Consider the following 13,511-nt stretch of genomic DNA (forward strand, 5'->3'; position numbering starts at 1 on the left):
CTATACCAAGATATGATAGACATTATCCAGGGGTAATTTCGATCTCTCGCGCACAACTATTATTGAATAGACTTTGCCATAATTTATTAACGATAGTACATTATTGGTCGCACAGGGTTTGAAAAGAGTTTATTCGGCAACACCGCAAGGATTGCAAGGCACCACTTAATGTAGTTGAAATACCAGTAAGTTGTACTATATATACTTCCCCACGTGTTTAATTACTATATCGTACTTCAATTTACGTGTGAGATGATGAGAATAATCTTCTTCTCGTACAGTGGTGTTTGCAGCAGGAACCAGGTAATAACTTGTGTGGATACTACGTTTGTGAATTTATCACTGCATACATAAGAAGAACTCCTGAAGATGTCCTCAGAGTACGTATATATATTATTTTTTTATTTATTTTTAAATGAATATATATATATGTATTAATACTTTTCCTTTTATTTCAAATGCAAGACTGAATGATTGAAACGAAGGGTCATACAAAAAGACCATTTGAAAGCAGTTCAAGAGTCAATAGCAGGATATCTTCTAGAAAAAGTGTTAAATCTCAACGGCGAGTTCTACTTTGATCTAAGGAACTAATGATGTAAATTAAATATTTATTGATATCGTTATTTTCGAGAACAAGATTATGAAAGTGTTGTATATATACATATATATCTATAATATATATAGTTTCATACTTTATTCGAATATAATAATGCTCGAGATGAGAATTAGATGTAATTATACGTGTGCGTGTATTTATATTAGCAGCGTAGAATACGTACATAAAAACATATTATATATTAAACAAATATGTGTAACTGAACTGAAAACAAATTAAACAAAAAAAAAAAAAATGAACCTTTAGTCCCGGTTGGAGTTACCAACCGGGACTAAAGAGTGCGGCCAGGTTTGCTCGGCTGGAGGGCCTTTAGTCTCGGTTGGTAACACCAACCGGGACTAAAGGTCCCTCTTTAGTTCCGGCTCGATGACCCGGGACTGAAGGTTCCACCTTTAATCCCGGGATCGTTGTCCCGGCGCGGTAACCGGGACCAAAGGCCGTTACCGTCCGGGACAACGAGTCCATTATGTAGTAGTGGCTGCTGGCGATGGATCTGGCTTCGTTTTTGGATCTGGCAACGTTGAAGTTAATTGTGTGCGTGTGTTTGGTAATCTTGCTAACAACCTAGACATGGTTAGGCCGGAAGGATCTATCTGTACTTATCTATTTGTTAGGGATAAGATTTGGTTGTTTTGAAGATCCTACCGGCCTCCTCTCTGGTTGCTTTTTTTTTAAGAACAGGAGGGGCAAGGAGCCCCTACTGGATTAAATTAATTAGTAAAAAAATGCAATACAAACAGGCAGTAGACATGAGATTAAAGGGGGGAAGCTAAGGCACTAAAAAAGGAAAAAAAGAAGAGGAACAGGGGGTACACAGGTGGCCTCCAACTTAATCTAAGCGGTTTTTCAGGGTAATCGGAGCTGTTCTAAAACAAAGATTGACCACTTGAGGAGTACCCCCTCCGTCCCTTTTTGTCCGTCGCATGGGAAGTGTGTTTGTGAGGAGAACACGTTTTCCAACCGACAGATATTAAGGGACAGACTAGTATGTATTTACTGTTGAAGTCGAAGAGCACATAATGAGGCGTTGATGCATGGCTACCTACTTGCTGAAACTATACTAATGTACTGAATTACTGATCAAACCATAAAAAAGCATCATGAAATGAAGTTCGATCTGTTACATAAATAATGTACTCCTACTACTACTCAAGTAGAAGATGCTAGGTAGGGCGTACATATTATAGATAGCTACACCGCCATGTCATGATCATGAGTAACAGCAATCCATTCTAGTTGACCCCTACACAGTGGGCACGTGTTGTTGTTCGCCGTCAGCCACTTGGTAATGCAGCTCCGGTGGAACTCGTGGCGGCAGCCGGGCATGACGCTGCAACAGTCGCCGTCCTCGAACTGGACCAAGCAGATCGCGCACTCCTCCGCTGCCGCCGACGCCGCCTGATCTGCTACCGTCGTCGTCGCAGCCGACGTGTGGTCGTCCCTGCCGCCGGCAGCGCCAGCGTTCCGTCGAGGGTGCGAGACGGAGTCCAGCAGGGCCGCTGCCTCCTGCCGCCGGTTGTTATCGTCCTCCTGGCGGCGTCGACTGTAGGAGCAGGCGGCCATTACGACGATCATCAGAAAAATGCCAACGAGGAAGCTGAGCAAAGCCCCTAGGTCGTCCGTCGTCATGGTTAGATCGTCGAGTCTGCAACGAACTCAAGGTGCATCTTCCTTCCATATAATGCTTCAGAGCGGGCGTCCGTCTCAGGTCCGTCAGTCCGAATGCTACTAGCTGGGCTGCGGACAAGCCCACGAGCCTGCTCTTCTCACTGAAAAATAAAAAAAAAGAAAGGAGAGCGACATCTTATCTTTTCCATCCGCATCGGCTCCACCGCACCGCCCCTTCCGTCGCGTACGCACGAGCTCTACTAGCACCCGTGTCCGCACAAGTGCCACCGCCATCCGCATACGCACGAGCTCCACCGGCCGTGGAGAGGGAGACCCCTGCCGCCTCCACCACGGGGGCAAATGCATGGTCGGCGGCTAGGAAGACCTCCCCCTCCGCCTGACTAACTCACTGCGGCTGGGTGTGAGCTCGCCCGCGAGCAGCTCACGGCATCCCAGACAGAGCCCGCCCACGCACATCTCGTGCCCTCCCCAACCAGTTCGCTGTGGCCGAGGCGGAGAACTCGCTCGCGTGCAGGCCGCCACGGACGTGATGGAACTCCACACGCTGACGAGGATCCATTCTCCCAAGCAGCGAGGAGATGTTGCGCTGAAAAGACATGTTGCAAGAGTCTGTTTCAAGTGTTTCAATTATTTAAGAGATATGTTGCAAGTGTTTTGTACCGATGTTGCAAAAGTAGATCTGGTGTTGTATATGTTGCAATGGTTGTACACGTATGTTGCATGCTCCTGTTCTCAATGTTTCATCTGTTTTTTCCGACGTATGTTGCAAGTGTGTTTATCTAGATGTTGCATACGTTTTCACATATATGATGTAAGTGTTTTATCTAGATGTTACATATGTTTATAGTGGTTTAAAGTGCTTTTCACGTGTTTTTGTAAATGTTTCAGACGTATGTTTTAAATGTTTTATTTGTTTTCAAACGTATGTTGCAATTGTTGAGTTTGGATGTTTCAAAACTGGATCGGGTGTTGCATCTCTCTCCTTGCCTTTCTGCTGTCTCGCCTCGCTGTCAGGCGTGGGAAGCGAGCGCAGGCGGAGGCGGTCCCCACTGGCGTGGCGCGGGCCTCACGTGCTTGTGGGCGGGCGCAGCAGGCAGTGGCGGAGGATAGTGAGGGCCATAGTAATATATAGGCCCCGTTCACTTCCCTGAAAAAACAAGCCGAAATACTGTTCCGACTGATTTGTTGTGAGAGAAAAATACTGTTTCGGCTGAAAAACAAGTTGAAAAAGACGGATTATAAGAGAAGGGAACATGGCTATAGTAATCAGCATAGCTTAATTAAACAATTAAACAACTAATTTTCTTAATTGCACATTCCTAGTCCGTCCTGTATTTAGGCTGAAGTTGCGTCATTGGCGGCAGACGAGATGTGGGTAGGCAGGCATGGGACGAGGGGCAGCGGCGCGGGTGTCCGGACGGGGGCTAGCGTATGAACGCCGGGATGCTTGCCATGCCCATCTTTCCTTGCAATAGTAACGTAGCAGTAAACCCTCAATCGTACCGCATATCACGTACGTCTACGTAGTCGATCGTGCCATATTGGTACGTCAGGACGGTCGACGTCGATATATGAGTCCGAGAAGGTCGATCGGACGGACGTGACTAATCCAAGTCCGATCCTAATCGTCCGTGCTACGTACTGCGCCCTTGCTAATAACATACACAGCAAGGCCCGGCCGAGACCAATCTGATGAGGATCAGCTCGAGCGAGGGCTTGCCACCATGATGGGTTGGGACGAGCTCGGCGATTGGATCACATGGGGACTAGTCATCTTCCTGGCGCTGGTGGCCGTCGCCGTGCTTATCAACGTCGTCTGCCAGGCGATGTATGCCTTCGGGCGAAGCCTCCGCGGCGGCACCAAGACGCCGGCGCTGTCCCTCGAGGAGGTGCTGGAGAGGATACCGGACGTCCCGTACCAGGAGCTCCCTGGTGGCGCCGGCGGCGCGGCGGCCGACGACGATGATAGGGAGACGTGCGTCATCTGCGTGGCGCCCTACGAGCCCGGCGAGACCTTCGGCGTCCTGCCGGGGTGCAGGCACGTGTTCCACAAGCTCTGCGTCGCTAAGTGGCTGCGGCAGAACAGCACCTGCCCGCTCTGTAGGGCAGCTTTCACCGTGACTGATGACGCGCGACAGGCCAACGCCGTTAGCGCCGTAGAGAACATGGTCTAGCTCATCTCAAATTTTCTTCTTCTTTTTCTTTTGTAAGGAAAGCTAATGTCCAAAATGCAATGGTCTGTGATCATCTCTGAGATGATTGAGAGGCTGATAATATTATTAGTTATGTTGTCTTAGTTTGGAACAGTGTTGTAAATAGTGGACTATAGCAGCACTGCAGTGTTTTGGACAGGGTGCCGCTAAGGTATTGTATATTACCGCTATTTTCGCTATAATAAGCGCTATTTCAGCATTAACGACGCCAGACTCTTTAGCGGTGACATAATTTAGCGGCGCTAAATGTGCAGTCAGCCGACCTACCAAGAAATGAGACCCACCAAAATTTTCATTGGCCCAAATCTAGTATAAGTGTGTTTACAAAATGTAGGATCTCCAGTTCTCCCCTCTGTATTCTCTAAGGCCACCCTATGAGTTGGGAACCTTTTAAGGCTTTGTTTGGATGCGCATGTATTCATCTCAATCCACATGTGTTGAAGTGGATTGGAGTGAAATTAAACTAAGTTCCATTCCAATACACTCGAACACATGTGAATTGAAGTAAATACACATGCATCCAATGCAAACAAGGCCTAAAGTAGCACGGTGATGGTGTGCGTTGAGAGGCAATAATGGCCGTGAACTATGAACGGCAACTATGAGAGGGAAAGAATGGGTGCAAGAGTCGGCCGCGTGTTGGATACTTAATACTTTTTAGTACTTTTTTAGTACCTATTTTTCTAATGCTAGATTTCTCCTAATAGATAGTTAATATTTTTGTTAACCACCGCAAAACTTGTAACTAAATCTATATATCTTATAATTCTAAACCTCACTAGAGGTTCTATCTTGACATGTAAATTGTCCACCTCAGCAATTCACTATCAGATGCAAGTATACTCCACTAACATTTACAGTTATGATATACATGTTAGTGACGCACATTGTCCACTAACATGCATTTAGTTGTCCATATCAGCGTGCCACACCATCTACTAACATTAATTTATGATAGTTTATCCCTTCATATAAGTAATTATATGTAGTCTAATTTCGTTCCAAATCATTCGCCGTGGCAACAGGCGGGATATGTTTCTAGTAACAACTAATGCTTACGCCTCCTAACATTAGCACAGTTCAGACTAGTTATTTATAATCAAAGTTTAATAAAAACTTTGTCTCAGCAAACCTCATCCAAAACAAGCATTTGCAAAAGCTAGGGAGAACGTACGCATTTCCTACTCAGCCGCCTGTACCTGAACTACAAGTGGACGCGTTTCTTATTGTCGTGACCAAGACTTATGGAGTACAATCCAAACTCGTAAATCTTTTAATTTGTCTTTGCTTGCCGGCCGAGACGGGACGTGGCCGACCCTCCTATGGAATACGCGTAGTAGTTGATGTTTTGGCCCTTGCTTAGTAGCTAAGCATAGAAATTGCACTCTGAGACTTTGGCGGGTTAGAGCATCTTCAAGAGATTTTCTAAGGGGTGTTTAAATCCGGTGACTAAAATTCAGGAGGTGTCACGTGAAGGTGTCGTATGAGGTGTTCGGATACTAATAAAAAAAATAAATTACAGAATCCATCAATACTCCACGAGACGAATTTATTAAGCCTAATTAATCCGTCATCAGCACATGTTACTGTAGGACTACGTTGTCAAATTATGGACTAATTAGGCTTAAAAGATTCGTCTCGCAAATTAGTTGCAAGTTGTGCAATTAGTTTCGTAATTAATCTATATTTAATATTCCATGCATGTGTCCAAACATCCGATAGGAAAGCGACTAAAGTTTAGGGGAGGAAATCAAACACCCCCTTAATTTGGCGACCTCGTCCAGCAAGATAGGAGCTAGCATTGACGACCTCGTCCAGCAAGTCTTGCATAGTGGTTCTTGTGACGCTTTCAACAACTACGTGAGAAAGTGAGTTCACCGATCGGTATTTCGAAGTTGCATCTTGCAAGTAGTGGACTTAATTTAATTGTATCAGATTGTCAGTACGTATTTGCTACTCAGCAGCCGGCCTCTACCTAAACTCCAACTGATCAGGGTTTTTTTTCCGCTTGACCATGACTAATGGACTACAAAACAAACTCGTAAAACATTCGTTTTTGCGAGGCATGGAGCTGAGAGACGCTCGGTCTTAAGTCTTCTTCAGTACTAAGCAAAGATGATAGCTTCGCAAGGAAGCCTGCCTTGTGTATGCATCTGTAAAGTTGAGCAATTTTAGAAAAACGGTTTGGTAAAATAACCTCATCAAGAGCTTCATACATGGCTGAGATAGGGAAATGAGGAAAAGATATAAGAAAAGCTATTTTTTTCAGCTTCACCTCTCTCCATTTCTTTTTGAGAGCTAAAAAAGAAGCTTCACCCCATTTACTATTTTGAAAAAGAGTTTTTGGCAAAAAAGAAACAACCCACGACAACTCATGAAAATGTCGGTAAAGTTATGCCAAACATAGCCGTAGTAAAGACCCAAAGTCTCAAGAGGAGCCATCTCCTCTCGATCCTTTCCTTCCTCATCCCATCCATCCTGTCTGTCGTCCCCTCACTCCCACATCAAATCGATTGGGATTTTCTCGTGCGCATAGTATGAAGAATCAAAAGCTGGCTGCCAATATTTTATAGGGAAAGATAGTGTCTCATGTTGGTGCAAGCCATTCCACTTCCACGTATAGATGAAGCAAATATGGTGTAGCAAAACATGGTGAGGACGCCTAACACGAGTATAGGGAAAGATCGATTGATGTGGGAGGTGGAGTAGTACAAAGCACTGGCAGCGGAAAACGCGACAGGAGCGGGAAGATAGTAGCCCGCCATTCCCACCAGGAACCGCTGAAGCAGGTACGAGCCAGCCCATAGCCACGACAACACCGAGACCCAGGCTTCGGGGCTCAGCATCGTGAACACGGGGATGGACGCTGCACCCTGCAGGCTGCAGGAGTGAAGGTAAGCAGCAGGGGAGCTGACGATTTGGGAGGATCGGACGACGGAGGTCGGAGGCACACAGGAGAGGAATCGAAGGAAGAATTGGAGAGAGGAAGGAGAAGGAGTTGCTTTGCTTGGGTTACTGCAGATGCAGTGGAGGACGACGGGATTAATACCACAAGCAGCGCTACCAAGGTCTTGTTTTCCCTTCTTTATTTCGATATATAGATGGAGAACAAGATGGCAAAGCTAGGGCGTCTTCATTCTTTTTTCTTTCTTTCGTTTTCCTTTCTTTTTAAATTAGTAATCAAGTTATTAGCAGCTGCTCACTTTTACTACGTACTTCTTCTCTTTACAGCTGGCTGGGTATCATAGCCTAATTTTCTAACCAAAAGGGCAGAGTGTTGGGCTTTAGTTTCTTCGTCGTTAAGCGTTGGGTGTGGGTGGGTGCATTCGCGCTGCATACAATATTGCATTGGCAGCGCTTTGCATACAGTATACTAGTATATAAAATATTGGCAGCCAGCTTTTGATTCTTCATACTATGCGCATGAGAAAATCCCAATCGATTTGATTTGGGAGTGAGGGGACGACAGACAGGATGGATGGGATGAGGAAGGAAAGGACCGAGAGGAGATGGCTCCTCTTGAGACTTTGGGTCTTTACTACGGGTATGTTTGGCATAACTTAACCAACATTTTCATGAGTTGTCGTGGGTTGTTTCTTTTTTGCCAAAAACTCTTTTTCAAAATAGTAAATGGGGTGAAGCTTCTTTTTTAGCTCTCAAAAAGAAATGGAGAGAGGTGAAGCTGAAAAAAATAGCTTTTCTTATATCTTTTCCTCATTTCCCTATCTCAGCCATGTATGAAGCTCTTGGTGAGGTTATTTTACCAAACCGTTTTTCTAAAATTGCTCAACTTTACAGATGCATACACAAGGCAGGCTTCCTTGCGAAGCTATCATCACTACCGGAAACCGGCGATTTGCCGAGTGCCGAGGCTTTGCCGAGTGTATTTTATCGGGCACTCGGCAAATACCGTGTTTGCCGAGTGCCAAATAAAATACACTCGGCAAACAAAAACACACGGCAAAATACGTCTTTGCCGAGTGTTTTTTTCTGGCACTCGGCAAAGAAGCTTTTTGCCGTGTGCATTTTTTTTTGCCCTCGGCAAATCATTTTTTCGAAGCAATTTTTGAGGCCCTAAATGAATTCAAATGAAAAACTTTTCAACTACAAAGTTGTATAACTTCTCAAGATCTACAAAGTTTATTTTGGTCATTTCTTCATTTGACAAAGCGACAATAACGTTGTTCATAAAATCTACATATCTCATATCTCTCATATTAATTTCATGAAAGTAGAAGATACATATATAAGATTTGTGAACAATGTTACTACCACTACGTCGGATGAACAAATGACCAAAATAAACTTTATATATCTTGATAAGTTATGAAATTTTGTAGTTGGCAACATTTTGATTTGAAATCATCTTGTCATGCAAAAACGACGTTTGAATTTAAAAATTTTAAAATTTGAATTTTTCAAACGACCTCGGATGAAAAAACTTCCTAAATGAAAATTGTAGATCTCCAAAAGTTATGAAACTATGTAGTTGACAACTTTTTGATTTGAAATCATCTTATCATGCAAAACTATGTTTGAATCTCTCAAATTTAAAATTCAAATTTTTCAAACGACCTCGGATGGAAAAACTTACTAAATGAAAATTGTAGATCTCAAAAAGTTATGAAACTTTGTAGTTGACCACTTTTTTATTTGAATTCATTTAGGGCCTCAAACAAGCAATTTACTCTCAGTTTGCCGAGTGCCTTTTTTCTAGCACTCGGCAAAGCCGTATTTTGCCGAGTGCCTATATTTTGGCACTCGGCAAAGAGGTATTTTGCCGTGTGCATTTTTTTGGCCCTCGGCAAATCAGTTTTTCGAATCAATTTTTTAGGCCCTAAATGAATTCAAATGAAAAACTTTTCAACTACAAAGTTGTATAACTTCTCAAGATCTACAAAGTTTATTTTGGTCATTTCTTCATTTGACAAAGCGACAATAACGTTGTTCATAAAATATACATCTCTCATATTAATTTCATGAAAATAGAAGAGAGATATATATGATTTGTGAACAATGTTACTACCACTATGTCGGATGAACAAATGACCAAAATAAACTTTGTAGATCTTGAGAAGTTACGAAATTTTGTAGTTGGCAACATTTTGATTTGAAATCATTTTTCATGCAAAAACGACGTTTGAATTTGAAAATTTTAAAATTTGAATTTTTCAAACGACCTCGGATGAAAAAACTTCCTAAATGAAAATTGTAGATCTCCAAAAGTTATGAAACTATGTAGTTGACAACTTTTTGATTTGAAATCATCTTATCATGCAAAACTACGTTTGAATCTCTCAAATTTAAAATTCAAATTTTTCAAACGACCTCGGATGGAAAAACTTACTAAATGAAAATTGTAGATCTCAAAAAGTTATGAAACTTTGTAGTTGACCACTTTTTAATTTAAATTCATTTAGGGTCTCAAATAAGCAATTTACACTCGGTTTAGTATAATATATTGGGAACTAAAACGGAATCTAGACACAAGTGACAGTGTGGTGTAGTGGTAGAGGAGGTTTGTGCGCAGCGGGTGGTATTGGGTTCGAATCCCGTCGGCCGCGTAGCCGTGAAATTTACGCGAAAAAAGCCGGAGATGGATGGGCGCTGACCGGGCGGGCTCTGTCTGGGATGCCGTGAGCTGCTCGCGGGCGAGCTCACACCCAGCCGCAGTGAGTTAGTCAGGCGGAGGGGGAGGTCTTCCTAGCCGCCGACCATGCATTTGCCCCCGTGGTGGAGGCGGCAGGGGTCTCCCTCTCCACGGCTGGTGGAGCTCGTGCGTATGCGGATGGCGGTGGCACTTGTGCGGACACGGGTGCTAGTAGAGCTCGTGCGTACGCGACGGAAGGGGCGGTGCGGTGGAGCCGATGCGGATGGAAAAGATAAGATGTCGCTCTCCTTTCTTTTTTTTTTTTTCAGTGAGAAGAGCAGGCTCGTGGGCTTGTCCGCAGCCCAGCTAGTAGCATTCGGACTGACGGACCTGAGACGGACGCCCGCTCTGAAGCATTATATGGAAGGAAGATGCACCTTGAGTTCGTTGCAGACTCGACGATCTAACCATGACGACGGACGACCTAGGGGCTTTGCTCAGCTTCCTCGTTGGCATTTTTCTGATGATCGTCGTAATGGCCGCCTGCTCCTACAGTCGACGCCGCCAGGAGGACGATAACAACCGGCGGCAGGAGGCAGCGGCCCTGCTGGACTCCGTCTCGCACCCTCGACGGAACGCTGGCGCTGCCGGCGGCAGGGACGACCACACGTCGGCTGCGACGACGACGGTAGCAGATCAGGCGGCGTCGGCGGCAGCGGAGGAGTGCGCGATCTGCTTGGTCCAGTTCGAGGACGGCGACTGTTGCAGCGTCATGCCCGGCTGCCGCCACGAGTTCCACCGGAGCTGCATTACCAAGTGGCTGACGGCGAACAACAACACGTGCCCACTGTGTAGGGGTCAACTAGAATGGATTGCTGTTACTCATGATCATGACATGGCGGTGTAGCTATCTATAATATGTACGCCCTACCTAGCATCTTCTACTTGAGTAGTAGTAGGAGTACATTATTTATGTAACAGATCGAACTTCATTTCATGATGCTTTTTTTATGGTTTGATCAGTAATTCAGTACATTAGTATAGTTTCAGCAAGTAGGTAGCCATGCATCAACGCCTCATTATGTGCTCTTCGACTTCAACAGTAAATACATACTAGTCTGTCCCTTAATATCTGTCGGTTGGAAAACGTGTTCTCCTCACAAACACACTTCCCATGCGACGGACAAAAAGGGACGGAGGGGGTACTCCTCAAGTGGTCAATCTTTGTTTTAGAACAGCTCCGATTACCCTGAAAAACCGCTTAGATTAAGTTGGAGGCCACCTGTGTACCCCCTGTTCCTCTTCTTTTTTTCCTTTTTTAGTGCCTTAGCTTCCCCCCTTTAATCTCATGTCTACTGCCTGTTTGTATTGCATTTTTTTACTAATTAATTTAATCCAGTAGGGGCTCCTTGCCCCTCCTGTTCTTAAAAAAAAAGCAACCAGAGAGGAGGCCGGTAGGATCTTCAAAACAACCAAATCTTATCCCTAACAAATAGATAAGTACAGATAGATCCTTCCGGCCTAACCATGTCTAGGTTGTTAGCAAGATTACCAAACACACGCACACAACTAACTTCAACGTTGCCAGATCCAAAAACGAAGCCAGATCCATCGCCAGCAGCGCCATGCCGCCATGCATACATGCTCCAAAAACGCGGCTATATAGCTGGCTACACCATGTCCTCTTGACCTCTTCCTTGCTAACACCAACAGCAACGACGTCTTCTTCTCGGGCTGCCATAAATCCCAATAGGATTAAAAAAAATTATAACTTTTCTCCGTGACAATAAACAAGTACCGTTTGGTTTAGAAAAATTGTATTTTTATAACTTTTCTATATCATATTCATAATTTCATATATCACTCTAGAACAAGTAAATAATTCTATCACTTAACTTATGGAAAAATAACACTAGCAATTTCCAAATTATGATTCTCATGTATCTTTTCGTGGACCATAAATCACTACTGGAAACGGGATCTTTGTCGAGTGCAAACTGCTTTGCCGACTGTCAAAAATCGGGCACTCGGCAAAGACCTTCTTTGCCGAGTGCCGCACTCGGCAAAGAATTGCACTCGGCAAAGAGTTCTTTGCCGAGTGCCGGATACTCGGCAAAAAAAGGCTCTCGGCAAAGGACTTCTTTGCCGAGTGTCAGGCTCTCGGCAAAAGCACGTCACTCGGCATAGGCACTCGGCAAAGAAGATTTTTTTTTAAAAAAAATTCTTTGCCGAGTGTCCCAGATTTGGCACTCGGCAAAGATTTTTTTTTAGGAAAATACTTTGCCGAGTGCCCCCGATCTGGCACTCGGCAAAGGGTTTTTTTTTAATTTCTTTGCTAAGTGTCCCAGATCTAGCACTCGGCAAAGATTTTTTTTTTTGAAAAATACTTTGCCGAGTGCCCCTGACACGGCACTCGGCAAATAATTTTTTTTTCGAAATGTCTTTGCCGAGTGCCCCTGTGAAGGCACTCGGCAAAGAGGAATTTTTTAAAAAAAATTCAAAACCCTCTTTGCCGAGTGCCATGCCCCGGCACTCGGCAAAGTTTTTTTTTTTCCTTGAAATTTTTTGTGCATCCCTTTTAAGGTACCAGAAACTCCTAGTTAGAATTTGGAGATTTTTTTGTGGCTTTTTTTTATATATTTAGTTACTTTATTTCGTTTACTTGAATTTTTTCGAAAAATATAAATTTGAACTGCACGTGGTACGAATAATGGAATTTAATGATTCGAAAAATGATAGTCATGTTACTGAGTGTAGTGTGAGGCCGTATCCAAGAACAGACCCGAAATTTCGAACATCTTATTTACGAAACATGACCGCGAACTTGCGTGCGAAGTGTTTTTAAATTCTATAAAAAGGAAATGAAGTCCGAAAATCATGAAACTTGTTGAGATGTCGTGATATCATATGTGGAGGCTATGATAAAAATTTGAGATGGTTTGGTGCACGTTGTCACGTACGATGCTTACAAATCAGGACATCTCCACATGTGATATCAGATATCGAATGTTTGGACACATACACGGAGTATTAAATATAGATTAAAAAATAACTAATTGCACAGATTGCGACTACTTTGCGAGACGAATCTTTTAAACCTAATTAGTCCATGATTTGATAAAAAAAAAAGTGCTACAGTATACACATGTGCTAATGACGGATAAATTAGGCTTAATAAATTCGTCTCGTGGTCTGTAATTTGTTTTTTTAATTAGTATTTGAACATCCGATATGACACCCCATATAACATCTGATGTGACACCCCGAAACTAACATCATGTACTCCTACGTGCACATTGAATGAACAAATCAATGAGGCCCAACCGCTGCGTGGGGTAACAAATCTACCCTTACCGGAAGCTGTGAATTATTTCCTCTCAGTCTCAGAGCCAGCAAGCGAGCCATCGGGTGCCCTGTTCGCTTGGCTGATAAGCCATGGCTGAAAGTATTATTGGCTAAT

At 43.8% G+C, this 13,511-nt stretch overlaps 3 protein-coding genes across 3 annotated transcripts; 2 read left to right on the forward strand and 1 right to left on the reverse strand.

Annotated features, from left to right (window-relative positions):
- Positions 1 to 1,810: 1,810 nt before the first annotated feature.
- On the reverse strand, positions 1,811 to 2,248 carry LOC136487926 (probable E3 ubiquitin-protein ligase ATL44). Its single transcript, XM_066485013.1, has one exon. The coding sequence runs from the start codon at positions 2,246 to 2,248 to the stop codon at positions 1,811 to 1,813; it is 438 nt and encodes a 145-aa protein (XP_066341110.1).
- A 1,724-nt stretch (positions 2,249 to 3,972) lies between these two features.
- Positions 3,973 to 4,422, forward strand: LOC136487927 (probable E3 ubiquitin-protein ligase ATL44). The gene has a single exon (XM_066485015.1). The coding sequence runs from the start codon at positions 3,973 to 3,975 to the stop codon at positions 4,420 to 4,422; it is 450 nt and encodes a 149-aa protein (XP_066341112.1).
- Positions 4,423 to 10,520: 6,098 nt separating this feature from the next.
- Positions 10,521 to 10,958, forward strand: LOC136487928 (probable E3 ubiquitin-protein ligase ATL44). Its single transcript, XM_066485016.1, has one exon. It carries the CDS (start codon positions 10,521 to 10,523, stop codon positions 10,956 to 10,958), a length of 438 nt encoding a protein of 145 aa, XP_066341113.1.
- The last annotated feature ends 2,553 nt before the right edge of the window (positions 10,959 to 13,511 follow it).

This window comes from Miscanthus floridulus, chromosome 10 (assembly GCF_019320115.1).
Source record: "Miscanthus floridulus cultivar M001 chromosome 10, ASM1932011v1, whole genome shotgun sequence".
NCBI lineage: Eukaryota > Viridiplantae > Streptophyta > Magnoliopsida > Poales > Poaceae > Miscanthus > Miscanthus floridulus.

Excerpts from the sequence above, each read along its gene's own strand:
- LOC136487926 (XM_066485013.1), bottom strand. The coding sequence starts at position 2,248 with ATGACGACGGACGACCTAGGGGCTTTGCTCAGCTTCCTCGTTGGCATT.
- LOC136487927 (XM_066485015.1), top strand. The coding sequence starts at position 3,973 with ATGATGGGTTGGGACGAGCTCGGCGATTGGATCACATGGGGACTAGTC.
- LOC136487928 (XM_066485016.1), top strand. The coding sequence starts at position 10,521 with ATGACGACGGACGACCTAGGGGCTTTGCTCAGCTTCCTCGTTGGCATT.